The sequence below is a fragment of the Salvelinus fontinalis genome, chromosome 30 (genome assembly GCF_029448725.1).
Source record: "Salvelinus fontinalis isolate EN_2023a chromosome 30, ASM2944872v1, whole genome shotgun sequence".
In the NCBI taxonomy this organism is placed as follows: domain Eukaryota; kingdom Metazoa; phylum Chordata; class Actinopteri; order Salmoniformes; family Salmonidae; genus Salvelinus; species Salvelinus fontinalis.
This window is the reverse complement of record NC_074694.1, coordinates 19,292,165-19,306,056: the sequence shown is the minus strand read 5'-3', so window position 1 is coordinate 19,306,056 and position 13,892 is coordinate 19,292,165. Positions and strand designations below refer to the sequence as shown.

General features: G+C 42.2%; 1 protein-coding gene across 1 annotated transcript in view; it reads right to left on the bottom strand.

Moving 5' to 3' along the window:
• The window catches only part of LOC129828763 (cytohesin-3-like), a 30,207-nt gene extending 16,315 nt beyond the window's left edge, over nt 1-13,892 (bottom strand). Inside the window, exon 1 of the mRNA XM_055889958.1 lies at nt 13,470-13,892. Within this exon, the coding sequence (XP_055745933.1) occupies nt 13,470-13,488 (19 nt within the window). The 5' untranslated portion in view covers nt 13,489-13,892. The remainder of the gene's footprint in view (nt 1-13,469) is intronic.

The following is a 13,892-nucleotide window of genomic DNA, read 5'->3' as shown; positions in this document are numbered from 1 at the left end:
CGACTCAACGCATATTAGATTATTGCTTTTTACAGCAAATATATTTAGATTTATGTAATTTGTTTGTTGGATGGATGATATTCTGCATAGAGAACATAGCCTGGTTTTTCCCCTGCCTGAGACCAGAGGCTCCAATATGTCTCCTGGTTAACAGGACCGTCTGGGTAAATTCATCTGGCTGATTACTATCTGATTCATCATGGATGTTAATGAGAAGGTGTATTGGAGCTAGCCTGGTTAAACAAGACTGAACACTGCTCAGACTGAGCACACCACATGAGTGCAGCATTCCGTCTGGTTTAAGCCTAGATGTGAGGCTGAGCTCCTTCAGAAGCCTCCCTACACCACATCTGCTCTGGCCATTATATCACCCTGCAAAACACACCTTCATCTATCAGATCAACAGGGAAACAAGCAAGGCAAAAGCAGGGAAGGTACATTTAAAATGGGTAATAAATGGACCCTTCTGGTCCAGTGGTGGTGGACATTAAACATGAAGATAGGGTATGGGGTCTACAAATTAGATTGCTAATACAATCCACCCTGGCAACCTCTGACTAATCCAGGAAATTAGTTTAGTAGAGTCTCCAGTTGGCAGACAGAGAAAGAGTCATTTGTGAATCTAACAGAGTCCAGAGCTCTGACAGTCACAACAACTGAATGGTTCCGTTATCAACAAAGCAAGTCTTTATCAGTCTTACTTTTAGCAGTCATTAATGTCTCTTCACCAGTCTGTATTTCACCTGTTTACACCGTCTAGGTGCCACAGGTACATTACCGTTCAAATGTTTAGGGTCACTTAGAAATGTCCTTGTTTTTTAAGGAAAAGCACAGCGCAAACTGGCTCTAACCAGAATAGAAATAGGAGTGGGAGGCCCCGGTGAACAACTGAGCAAGAGGACAAGTACATTAGAGTGTCTAGTTTGAGAAACAGACACCTCACAAGTCCTCAACTGGCAGCTTCATTAAATAGTACCTACAAAACACCAGTCTCAACGTCAACAGTGAAGAGGCGACTCCGGGATGCTGGACTTCTAGGCAGTGTTGCAAAGAAAAAAGGCATATCTTAGACTGACCAATAAAATAAAAGATTAAGATGGGCAAAAGAACACAGACACTGGACAGAGGAACTCTGCCTAGAAAGCCAGCATCCCGGAGTCGCCTCTTCACTGTTGAAGTTGAGACTAGGGTTTTGCGGGTCCCATTTAATGAAGCTGCCAGTTGAGGACTTGTGAGGCATCTGTTTCTCAAACTAGACACTCTTGTACTTGTCCTCTTGCACAGTTGTGCACCGGGGCCTCCCACTCCTCTTTCTATTATGGTTAGAGCCAGTTTGTGCTGTTCTGTGAAGGGAATAGTACACAGCGTTGTACGAGATCTTCAGTTTCTTGGCAATTTCCTGCATGGAATAGTCTTCATTTCTCAGAACAAGAATAGACTGACGAGTTTGAGAAGAAAGGTCTTTGTTATTGGCCATTTTGAGCCTGTAATCGAACCAGCAAATGCTGATGCTCCAGATACTCAACTAGTCTAAAGAAGGCCAGTTTTGTTGCTTCTTTAATCAAAAAACAGTTTTCAGCTGTGCTAACATAATTGCAAAAGGGTTTTCTAATGATCAATTAGCCTTTTAAAATGATAAACTTGGATTAGCTAACACAGCGTGCCATTGGAACACAGGAGTGATGGTTGCTGATAATGGGCCTCTGTACGCCTATGTAGATATTCCATTAAAAATCTGCCGTTTCCAGCTACAATAGTCATTTGAAACATTAACAATGTCTACACTGTATTTCTGATAAATTTGATGTTATTTTAAATGGACAGAAAATGTGCTTTTCTTTCAAAAACAAGGACATTTCTAACTGACCCCAAACTTTCGAACGGCAGTGTATGTCAGCAAAGTTTTATCTGAATCTCAAATTGATTTGAGAGTTGCAGTTGAGTGCCACTGAAATAGCTACACATCTACTCTGTCAAATCTACTCCAGTCAGTGGAGTGACAGGTTGGGTTGAGCAGGTGCAAAAATGGTGCCAGGGGGCAGGGGTTAAATAAATTTCAACGTGTGCACCACAGAGCAGAGCCTCTGTAAATCTATAAATAACCCCAACTCTCTATAAATTTACCCCCAAAACAAATCCCCTCAATCTCATTTTAGGAGTAAATCCCTACGATGAAGTCCTCATCCAAAAACGACTAACTGTTCACTACACTCTCTCTGCAACTGGGGTAGTTGATGATACAGGAACAGAGACAACTTCTGACTTGAGATCTGTGCACATTCCTCTGTAGAATCTCTGACAGGATGGGATACATTTGGGGGTAAGAAAGCCCACCTCAATATGTTTAGTCAGTTTACAGTACAAACTAGCCTTGCACGTGATACACATTCAAATAGACCCGAAACAGACTGTCCATTTCATCACATTTTAGCCACTTGTTGGAATGGAAAGTGTGATAAATCCTTAAATCAGAACCTTAGTAACCCTCTATTACTAAAACCTCCACTCATCCCAGCTTGACCAGTGGAACAGAGTAGGACTTAGACCAAATCCCATACTCTGTTACTGTACATGGGCCAACTTCCCATTTTAAAAGCTAAACTGGGTAATGGGCACAGCCTGGCGGGTTGTCTTTACTGTCCCCTAGCTAGCCTGGTCTGTGTGTTGGAGCATGGGAGAACCCTGTCACCCCAGGCAGGCTGTCTCTGAGAGCCTCCTCTGGCTACAACCTGTAATCTAAAGCCTGTTGTCACCAATCCCTTTAACTTTATACCACTTGGACTCCCCTCACTGGCCCCACACGCACGCACAAACACACATTTACAGGGACACACATCATGCACACACGCAGATGCAGGAGCACATAGACAGACACACGCACATAGATACAAACACACATATACAGATGCATGCACATCAGTGGAGGCTGCTGAGGGGAGGAAGGCTCATAATAATGGCTGGAACAGAATGAATGGAATGGCATCAAACATATGGAAACCATCGGTTTGATGTTGTTGATACCTTTCCACTTATTCAGCTCCAGCCATTACTACGTGCCCGTCCTCCCAATTAAGGTGCCACCAACCTCATGTCATACATACATACATACATACATACATACATAAGGAGGCTGGTGGGGGGGGGGGGGGCTATAGGAGGACGGGCTCATTGTAATGGATGGAATTGTATCAAACATCAAATTTATGGAATCCACAACTTTGACTCCGTTCTATTTATTACATCAATAACAATGAGCAGTCCTCCTATGGCTCCTCCAATCCAGCCTCCTCTGATACATACATACAGCGCATTTGGGGAGTATTCAGACCCCTCAACTTTTTCCACATTTTGTTAGGTCACAGCCTTATTCTAAAATTGATTAAATTGTTTTTTTACCCTCATCAATAAAAACACAATACCCGATAATGACAAAGCAAAAACTGTTTTTTAGAAACAATAACAAATTTATAAAAATGTATAAACTGAAATATCACATTTACATAAGTATTCAGATCTTTTACTCAGTACTTTGTTGAAGCACCTTTGGCAGCAATTACAGCCTTGAGTCTTCTTGGGTATGACACTACAAGTTTGGCACACCTGTATTCGGGGAGTTTCTCACATTCTTCTCTTTAGATCCTCTCAAGCTCTGTCAGGTTGGATGGGGAACGTTGCTGCACAGGTATTTTCAAGTCTCTCCAGAGATGTTCGATCGGGTTCAACTCCGGGCTCTGGCTGGGCCACTCAAGGACATTCAGAGACTTGTCCCAAAGCTACTCCTGCGTTGTCTTGGCTGTGTACTTAGGGTCGTTGTCCTGTTGGAAGGTGAACCTCCGCCCCAGTCTGAGGTCCTGAGCGCTCTGAAGCAGGTTTTCCTCAAGGATCTCTCTGTAATTTGTGCCATTCATCTTTCCCTCGATCCTGACTAGTCTCCCAGTCCCTGCCACTGAAAAACATCCCCACAGCATGATGCTGCCACCACCATGCTTCACCTGAGGGATGGTGCCAGGTTTCCTCCAGACGTGACGCTTGGCATTCAGGCCAAAGAGTTCAATCTTGGTTTCATCAGAATCAGACCAGAGAATCTTGTTTCTCATGGTCTGAGAGTCTTTAGGTGCCTTTTGGCAAACTCGAAGCGGGTTGTCATGCGCCTTTTACTGAGGAGTGTCTTCCATCTGGTCACTCTACCATAAAGGCCTGATTGGTAGAGTGCTGCAGAAATGGTTGTCCTTCTGGAAGGTTCTCCCATCTCCACAGAGAGACTCTAGAGCTCTGCCAAAGTGACCATCGGGTTCTTGGTCACCTCCCTGACCATGGCCCTTCTCCCCTGATTGCTCAGTTTGGCCGGGCAGCCAGTTCTAGAAAGAGTCTTGGTGGTTCCAAACTTCTTCCATTTCAGAATCATGGAGGCCACTGTGTTCTTGGGGACCTTCAATGCTACAGATGTTTTTTGGTAGCCTTCCCCAAATCTGTGCCTGAACACAATCCTGTCTCAGAGCTCTATGGACAATTCCTTCGACCTCATGGCTTGGTTTTTGCTCTGACATGCACTGTCAATTGTGGGACCTTATATAGACAGGTGTGTGCCTTTCCAAATCATGTCCAATCAATTAAAATTACCACAGGTGGACTCCAATCAAGTTGTATTAACATTTCAAGGATGATAAATGGAAAATGGAAAGCTGACTCAAGTTGTCCAAAAAGCACCTGGAAGCACCTGGATGATCATCAAGACTCTTGGGAGAATGTTCCACAGACAGATGCGTAAAAAGTATAACTTTTTGGACGACATTGGTCCCATGATGTCTGGCGAAAACCAAACACTGCATTCCACAGTAAAAACCTCATACCAACGGTCAAGCATAGTGGTGGTATTGGGATGCTTTGGGGATGCTTTGCCAAAATTCCTCCACAGCGATGTGTGAGACTGATCAACAACTACAGGAAGCATTTGGTTGCAGTCATTGCAGCTAAAGGTGACACAACCAGTTATTTAGTGTAAGAGGGAATTACTTTTCACACAGGGGAATTGGGTGTTGCATAAATGTGTTAATTAAATAAATATAATAAGTATTATTTTCTTTGTAAACTCAGTTTCTAATATTAGGTTTTGGATGAAGATCTGATAATACTCAGTATCAAAAATATGCAAAAAGAGAACATTTGAAAGCGAGCAAATACTTTTTCACAGCACTGTACATGCATACATACAAACTGTAGCACACACACAGACACACGCTCGTGCTGCCAGCTGGCTTTAAACCCGCTAACACCCACCCCCACAGCTCTTAATCCCAATCGGACCATGGGGCTGACGGCCACAGTGGAAGTGGGATGTATACAGTGAACACACACAGATGTTGTTTCCAATGGCCAGCCAGACACTCTTTCTCTCTCTTCTGTAACCTACTTTGGCAGTGACAACACGGACAGACACAGTAACAAACATTTGTAGTCTTGTTTAGCTGTACGGAGACGCGACCTGGCAGTTTGTCAAGACGCAAGAATGTGGGAAATGATTAGTACAGGGCAAGCCAAAGGGCAATGGGTTATGATGAGTGTGTGTACTGTATTCTGTATGTTAGTCAGTGTAGCTAATGGAAGTGTATTATTTTCATGAACGTATGATCCGGCTGCTGTTTGGCCTTTTCAATAGTTGAGTATGTTGCACCGCACTGCTTTGTGGATCCAGAAAAAATACTATAAATGTTCATCTATGAATGTGTGTATACGACAATGCAGGAGCGATCACTATACCATTATTTTGCAGTAATAGCTCACATCTTTGGGGGAGAGGAGAGCAAAGATTGTGGGGGGTAATATCTTGGGGTTTAGCTACTAGAGCAGGATCTAGGACCAGGGTCTAGAGAGATCTAAGATCTAGTACTGGGGGGCTAAACTAAACTGCCATCCAATGATTGCATTGTTTAATCTGCTGTTTTAGGGAGCGGGAGCGGACCCCTGCTAGGGGGTGATCCATCCATCCGGGTGGTCCCTCCCTCCACCCTGGTCTGTCCAGACATCATGTCCCCTCATGTCCAACATCTGCTCAGGATCACCACTAGAATGTAAATATTTTATTTGATGTGCTGGGGCCTTATATCAGCTAGAGCCTGATACTTCACGCCCATATGCCTGCTGCCAGTACATTCATATTTCTGTAGATTTGATACACCTTGGAATGAGATTGATGCTGTTTCTGGCACCCACTTCTAATCAGAGAGCTGGATGGGGTCGAGTGACTGTGAAGACTGAAGACAAACCACTGCCTGGAGATTGTTGCCTGGAAGTCCAGGATGTTGATGCTTGTCTACTCTGACCGGGCGGAGCAAAGCTGTCTTTGGCTGACCTGCTGGGGGCTTGAAATACTAGACACACAGGCCACTTCAAAATAACAGTCATAGAACACCTAAGACATTTACTGACTTCTGTGTTATATATTGTGTTGTTAGGGTGGATTTTTATACAATCTATAAGCGCACCTTTGATGTCTACCTGTACATCTTGTGTAGTTACTAGCTATAAGGACACCTCCTTTTAGAATCCCTGAAAACACAAGCACAGCACACTTTTCCTTTTAGAATCCCTGAAAACACAAGCACAGCACACTTCTTGATTTTAGAATCCCTGAAAACACAAGCACAGCACACTTCTTCTTTTTAGAATCCCTGAAAACACAAGCACAGCACACTTCTTGATTTTAGAATCCCTGAAAACACAAGCACAGCACACTTCTTCTTTTTAGAATCCCTGAAAACACAAGCACAGCACCCTTCTTTTTAGAATCCCTGAAAACACAAGCACAGCACACTTCTTCTTTTTAGAATCCCTGAAAACACAAGCACAGCACACTTCTTCTTTTTAGAATCCCTGAAAACACAAGCACAGCACACTTCTTGATTTTAGAATCCCTGAAAACACAAGCACAGCACACTTCTTCTTTTTAGAATCCCTGAAAACACAAGCACAGCACACTTCTTCTTTTTAGAATCCCTGAAAAAACAAGCACAGCACACTTCTTCCTTTTAGAATGCCTGTGAACTCTAAATTATTGTGTTCTCAGGGCCACAGGGCTGAGGGCTCCAGAGAGTAGAGCTGGGATGATAAACTAAAAATTATCGATACCGACTGAACCAACCATTTATTGAGGACATTTTACTGATATCGATAAGTAGCCTTTACTAGAGGAATGACATTTGAAATGAAATAAGTCTTAATATAGGCTATTGCTAACGGGACAATTGATAGCCACAACATTCAATGTAGTAGTAGTAGTTTAAAAGGTAATGTAAAAAAGTAACCGTGGCATACTAATGTTGTAAACTTAGGGTTCAATTGATCGTTATCATGATAATTCAGTCAATTTATCATGATATGGATTTTTGGCCATATCACCCAGCTCTACCAGAGAGCAGCAGTTACCTAGCCTGGCCAAGAAACACACACAACCCACGTAGCCTCCGGACTCTATCCAGACTCTATCCAGCCTCTAACTACGCCCTTAATATTGGATCTACTTCCATTTAGTTCCCCTACTAGTGAAATAAGATAATTATTACTCAAGGAAAGTACCGTCTCTCTCTCTCTCTCTTTTGCTATTTCTCAGTCTCTCGCTTTCCTTCTACATCTCTTCTCCTCTCTCCCCCTCTATCTGAACTCCATCCCTGTCCGTCTCTCTTCTCATTCTTCCTAATTTGATAACTCATTAACAATCAAGGCAATATATTGCATCCAAACAAAATGATCTGTGGGACATGCCAACTCTTCCAGACAGTCGTACGTGCTAGTCCACTATCCTCTCTTCCATGGCACTGAAAACACATTGGGAAGCCTCCTCAGTATTCCCCATAATCAATTCCATATGTGGTGTTTCTCTACAGATGAGGCAGCAGTACTGGAATCCTTTAAGAGTCCCTCTCAATCCCTCCTTAAACCTAGTCTGTGCAGTGCCAATGATGCCTCACCCATTAAACAGTGTGTGTGTGTGTGTGTGTGTGTCTACTGTCTAGCCTAATCCTTCAATGTTGTCCCACAATACACTAAACTCAATCTTAACAGTCAAAATGAATGGAATTCTTTTTTTCTAAATCTCTTTTAAGCTGTTTCAATAAGGCAACATGGTAGGAGGCCTCATAAAGGCTACCTTAAGGATGGAAAAACAGATTATAATCTCATTCTGGTAATCTCAAAAGAATCAAGTTAAAGATTATTTTGGCCTTTAAATATAACATGTATCATATAGCACACAGAGTAGAAATATGTCATAAAGATACAGTTGGGAAGGAAGACAGTAAGACACAGGATGGTAAAAGAAAACATAAGAAAGAAAACAGGACTTACTCTGACAAACCAGAAGGGCAGAGAGAGAAACAGCTGCGTAGGGGAACTAGTTAGTTGACTGGCTGTATCTGATGTAGCCATATAGCCTATGGCTGTAGCTAGCAGATGCTTTGTGCAAGCCAGAAGGCCTTCCAGGAAGTGTTCGAGCTACAGGCCAGCCAAAAGGCACCCACAGCATGGCAATAATGACTTCCTAATGTCCCCTCACACCCCTCACCCTACCGCCACAACAAAATCCGCTGGCCAACGAAATAGACCTATAGTGTAGATTCAGGGCAGGAAACCACTAATGTCTGGATTCATATAAAACTTCAACACCCCAAAGACTCAAGCAGTTTGTATTGACGTTCTTCTCAAAGAACATGTATGTTTCCATGCCCAGTGAGATTTATAAATGGCATAATTACAGTCTCCAAGATACAGAAGAAAGCCAAAGGATTTGACAGTAAAATGGAGATGAATTCAACATAAAAGAATAAAGTATTAATTTGAGAAAATAATTGTCGTCAAGGTGCCCATTTCTGATAAGAAAAGCCTATTGACAGATTCAACTGCCCCTCAACACCGCAACCTACAGTCCCAAAGAACAAATACACACACACAATCATGAACACACACACACAAATCATGCAGAAACACACAAATCATGCACAAACACAGACACTTTCTGCCCAGAGAATGGAAGGAAAGGGGTTTCCCACTTGGTGTTTCCCACGGTCAGATAGAAGAAAGCATGTTGGAAGAGAGAGGGTGTCACTAAGGTTATCAGGATCCGGACACAAGAAATACTGACAAGACACACAGCACTTAGTAAAAAACCCATTCCAACAGAGCACTTAGTAAAAAACCCATTCCAACAGAGCACTTAGTAAAAACCCCATTCCAACAGAGCACTTAGTAAAAACCCCATTCCAACAGAGCACTTAGTAAAAACCCCATTCCAACAGAGCACTTAGTAAAAACCCCATTCCAACAGAGCACTTAGTAAAAAAACCATTCCAACAGAGCACCTAGTAAAAAAAACATTCCAACAGAGCACCTAGTAAAAACCCCATTCCAACAGAGCACTTAGTAAAAACCCCATTCCAACAGAGCACTTAGTAAAAAAACCATTCCAACAGAGCACCTAGTAAAAAAAACATTCCAACAGAGCACCTAGTAAAAACCCCATTCCAACAGAGCACTTAGTAAAAACCCCATTCCAACAGAGCACTTAGTAAAAACACCATTCCAACAGAGCACTTAGTAAAAACACCATTCCAACAGAGCACTTAGTAAAAACACCATTCCAACAGAGCATTTAGTAAAAATCCCATTCCAACAGAGCATTTAGTAAACAAAACATTCCAACAGAGCATTTAGTAAAAAGACCATTCAAACAGAGCACTTAGTAAAACTACCATTCAAACAGAACACTTAGTAAAAACACCATTCAAACAGAGCACTTTTCTTTATCCCCCTGACGAAGGCAAAGCTGAAAATGTCCCTACAGAAACTAGAGGAAATAGAGGCTCTAAAAACCCACAACCAGCATCAAGTGAGTGCTGGACAATTTGTAGGACTACAATGTATTTCATCTCTGCTTTCACTCTACCAGCTTAACTACACAATGAGTCTATAAAATAGACTTTGTGCCATACAACACTTGTGATTTAGGGTCTGTTTTACACAATGTGAGCGCAGACGTCTGTCTTATGGCATGTAAACAGCACAGAGGAGTGTGCCAAGTGTGTAGAAGTAGGAGTAAATATGCATTAATGAATTCCATATTCTACTCTACTCATTGCCCTAGTTTCTCAGAGTGTGCCGGAGTGTGTGTGTGTTGTGTTCTTCTGTGTAATTATCTCTGTTTGTTCTTCTATGAGAGCCAGTATGCATGCTCACTATCAGCACATATAAGAACATGAACTAATCCTATATCATGGCCCTTTTTCCCTCTCCTTGTTAGCAGGCAGTAAACGGAGGCGGAACAAATTATGCCCCAACTTTGACCATATGCTGCACAGCACAGTACAGCTCTATGACATCATGAAGCGTTACACTCTGCACAGCACTGATTTGAGTTTAAGGGTTTTGGCTTGAATTAAAAAGGCATTTTAACCAGAGCTATTCTGACTACCAGGGTTAAATTTAGCATGCCAGCATAGTGTACAGTATGATTTGAGCAGACACACACACACACACACACACACACACATTTTACTAGACACTCTTATCCAGAGCAACTAGGGTTAAGTGCCTAGCTCAAGGGCACATTGGCAGATGTTTCATCAAGTAGGCTTGGGATTCGAACCAACGCTCTTAATCGCTAGGCTACCTTCTGCCCTTAAACCTTAATTTAACCAGGCAGGGGTTATGTAGAGCATGAAATGGGTTAACGCTACAGAAACAGGATGGACCAGTGTGGGCTGAAGAGGGGTGAGATATGTAGAGGATCCCCTCTTCAGCATCTGCTAATCTCTCACAGTTTAACTGCCAAACAGTTATTCTGCTTCTCTTCTCAAGACAGATGTTTACAACACATTTACATGGCCTTCGCCCCCTGCCTTGGGATGGGGCTGGAAGATTATCCTGTTTGGATTGGTGTTTGTGTGTGAGATTGTGTAAGTGTGTGTATCTCACCCCTCCTGTGTGTGTGTGTGTGTGTGTGTGTGTGTGTGTGTGTGTGTGTGTGTGTGTGTGTGTGTGTGTGTGTGTGTGTGTGTGTGTGTGTGTGTGTGTGTGTGTGTGTGTGTGTGTGTGTGTGTGGGGGGGGGTTATCAAAATATACTGTATGTGGGTTTTCTCTTGTATCATGCAAGCAATAGACCATTGAGAGGCCATAGGCTGTAGTTCATCACTGTCATTTAAATACAGTTGAAGTCGGTAGTTTACATATAATTTAGCCAAATACATTTAAACTCAGATTTTTCACAATTCCTGACATTTACTCCTAGTAAAAATTCCCTGTCTTAGGTCAGTTAGGATCACCACTTTATTTTAAGAATGTGAAATGTCAGAATAATAGTGGAGAGAATGATTTATTCCAGATTTTACTTCTTTCATCACATTCCCAGTGAGTCAGAAGTTTACATACACTCAATTAGTATTCGGTAGCATTGCGTTTAAATTGTTTAACTTCAAACGGTCAAACGTTTCGTGTAGCCTTCCACAAGCTTCCCACAATAAATTGGGTGAATTTTGGCCCATTCCTCCTGACAGAGCTGGTGTAACTGAGTCAGATTTGTAGGCCTCCTTGCTCGCACACACTTTTTCAGTTCTGCCCACACATTTTCTATAGGATTGAGGTCAGGGCTTTGTGATGGCCACTCCAATACCTTGACTTTGTTGTCCTTAAGCCATTTTGCCACAACTTTGGAAGTATGCTTGGGGTCATTGTCCATTTGGAAGACCCATTTGCGACCAAGGTATAACTTCCTGACTGATGTCTTGAGATGTTGCCTCATTATATCCACATCATTTTCCTCCCTCATGATGCAATCTATTTTGTGAAGTGCACCAGTCCCTCCTGCAGCAAAGCACCCCCACAACATGATGCTGCCACCCCTGTGCTTCACTGTTGGGATAGTGTTCTTCGGCTGCAAGCCTCCCCCTTTTTCCTCCAAACATAACAATGGTCATTATGGCCAAACAGTTATATTTTTGTTTCATCAGACCAGAGGACATTTCTCCAAAAAGTACGATCTTTGTCCCCATGTGCAGTTGCAAACCGTAGTCTGGCTTTTTTATGGTGGTTTTGGAGCAGTGTCTTCTTCCATGCTGAGCGGCCTTTCAGGTTATGTTGATATAGGACTTGTTTTGCTGTGGATATAGATACTTTTGTACCTGTTTTCTCCAGCATCTTTACAAGGTCCTTTGCTGTTGTTCTGGGATTGATTTGCACTTTTCGCACCAAAGTACGTTCATCTCTAGGTGACAGAATGCGTCTCCTTCCTGAGCGGTATGACGGCTGCGTGGTCCCATGGTGTTTATACTTGCATTCTATTGTTTGTACAGATGAACATGGTACCTTCAGGCATTTGGAAATTGCTCCCAATGATGAACCAGACTTGTAGACGTCTACCATTTTTTCCTGATGTCTTGGCTAATTTCTTTTGATTTTCCCATGACGTCAAGAAAAGAGGCACTGAGTTTGAAGGTGGGCCTTGAAATACATCCACAGGTACACCTCCAATTGACTCAAATTATGGCAATTAGCCTATCAGAAGCTTCTAAAGCCATGACATAATTTTCTGGAATTTTCCAAGCTGTTTAAAGGCACAGTCAACTTAGTGTATGTAAACTTTTGACCCACTATAATTCTGATACAGTGAATTATAAGTGAAATAATATGTCTGTAAACAATTGCTGGAAAATGTACTTGTGTCAAGCACAAAGTAGATGTCCTAACCGACTTGCCAAAACTATAGTTTGTTAACAAGAAATTTGTGGAGTGGTTGAAAAACGTGTTTTAATGACTCCAACCTAAGTGTATGTAAACTTCCGATTTCAACTGTAAAACCATTTGGAACGGATACAACTCTGAAGGATCTAATGGATGTTGCAAAAGTTGGCTTTCCTGGTTTAAAAAATGGTAGCTTTATCTTATCTTTTTCACACGTCCAGGGCCTCGAGCGGCTGTTTCAATATAACTGCTTTATAATGGAAAGAAGCGAAGCCTAGCTAGAGCTCCAGCACAAACTTCAAAGCGACATTAAACACAGACGAATTTTTGTCGAAGAAGCACTAAACATTGCTGCATGCGTTTTTATGCATTCCTCACACTGAGGTCAATTACTACATACCCTCTTATTTGATGGATAATCATAATTTATTGTCCCACCTGATGATTAAGAAATATGAACAGTAACCATCCTCCACTAGGTCTCTTTATACCCTACCCCAGATGTACCCCCATGTCTGACAACAGTTGATAAAATACCATTGCATTTCTTAATACCTTAGTGTTGAAGGAAAAACAAGATCAATTGCTGATGATTAAATGCATGCATTGGGGGTTACAGTTGTATGCCTCGACTCATGCTTTAAGGCGCATATCATATAGTCCCTATCAGTCCATGCACACAGCACAGCAGATGATGGAACAGAGAGGGAAAGAGAGACGGCGATTGAATCATCGTGCGTCTTACCTTGATTGTCTTCGTCCATCTCGTGAATGCCGTGATGAGACAGTCCAGAAATCAGATCGGTGCGTCAAGTTTAGATGTCAAGGTAGAAGTGTTTTTATTACTGTCTATAAACGGTAGATAGGCTACGATCTATATCCTGTAATGACAGACCGACGACTCACAGGGAGCTGAGCTGTGCAGAGTCGAAATGCAACAGCGAAAATATATTAATAACAAAAAAGCCTACCTTCATGAGAAATCTAGGGTACCACCAAATAAACATCCATGTATTACGATTAAATATGTAAATGTATAAGAAACGTTTCCAACAATTGGATGTATTAAATCCGATGATAATAGTTATCCTGCCACTACCATCCCTCTCTATCCAGGTTAGCCAACCTACTCCAATGCAGTCCAATGCAATGCAAAGAAGGATAGCGG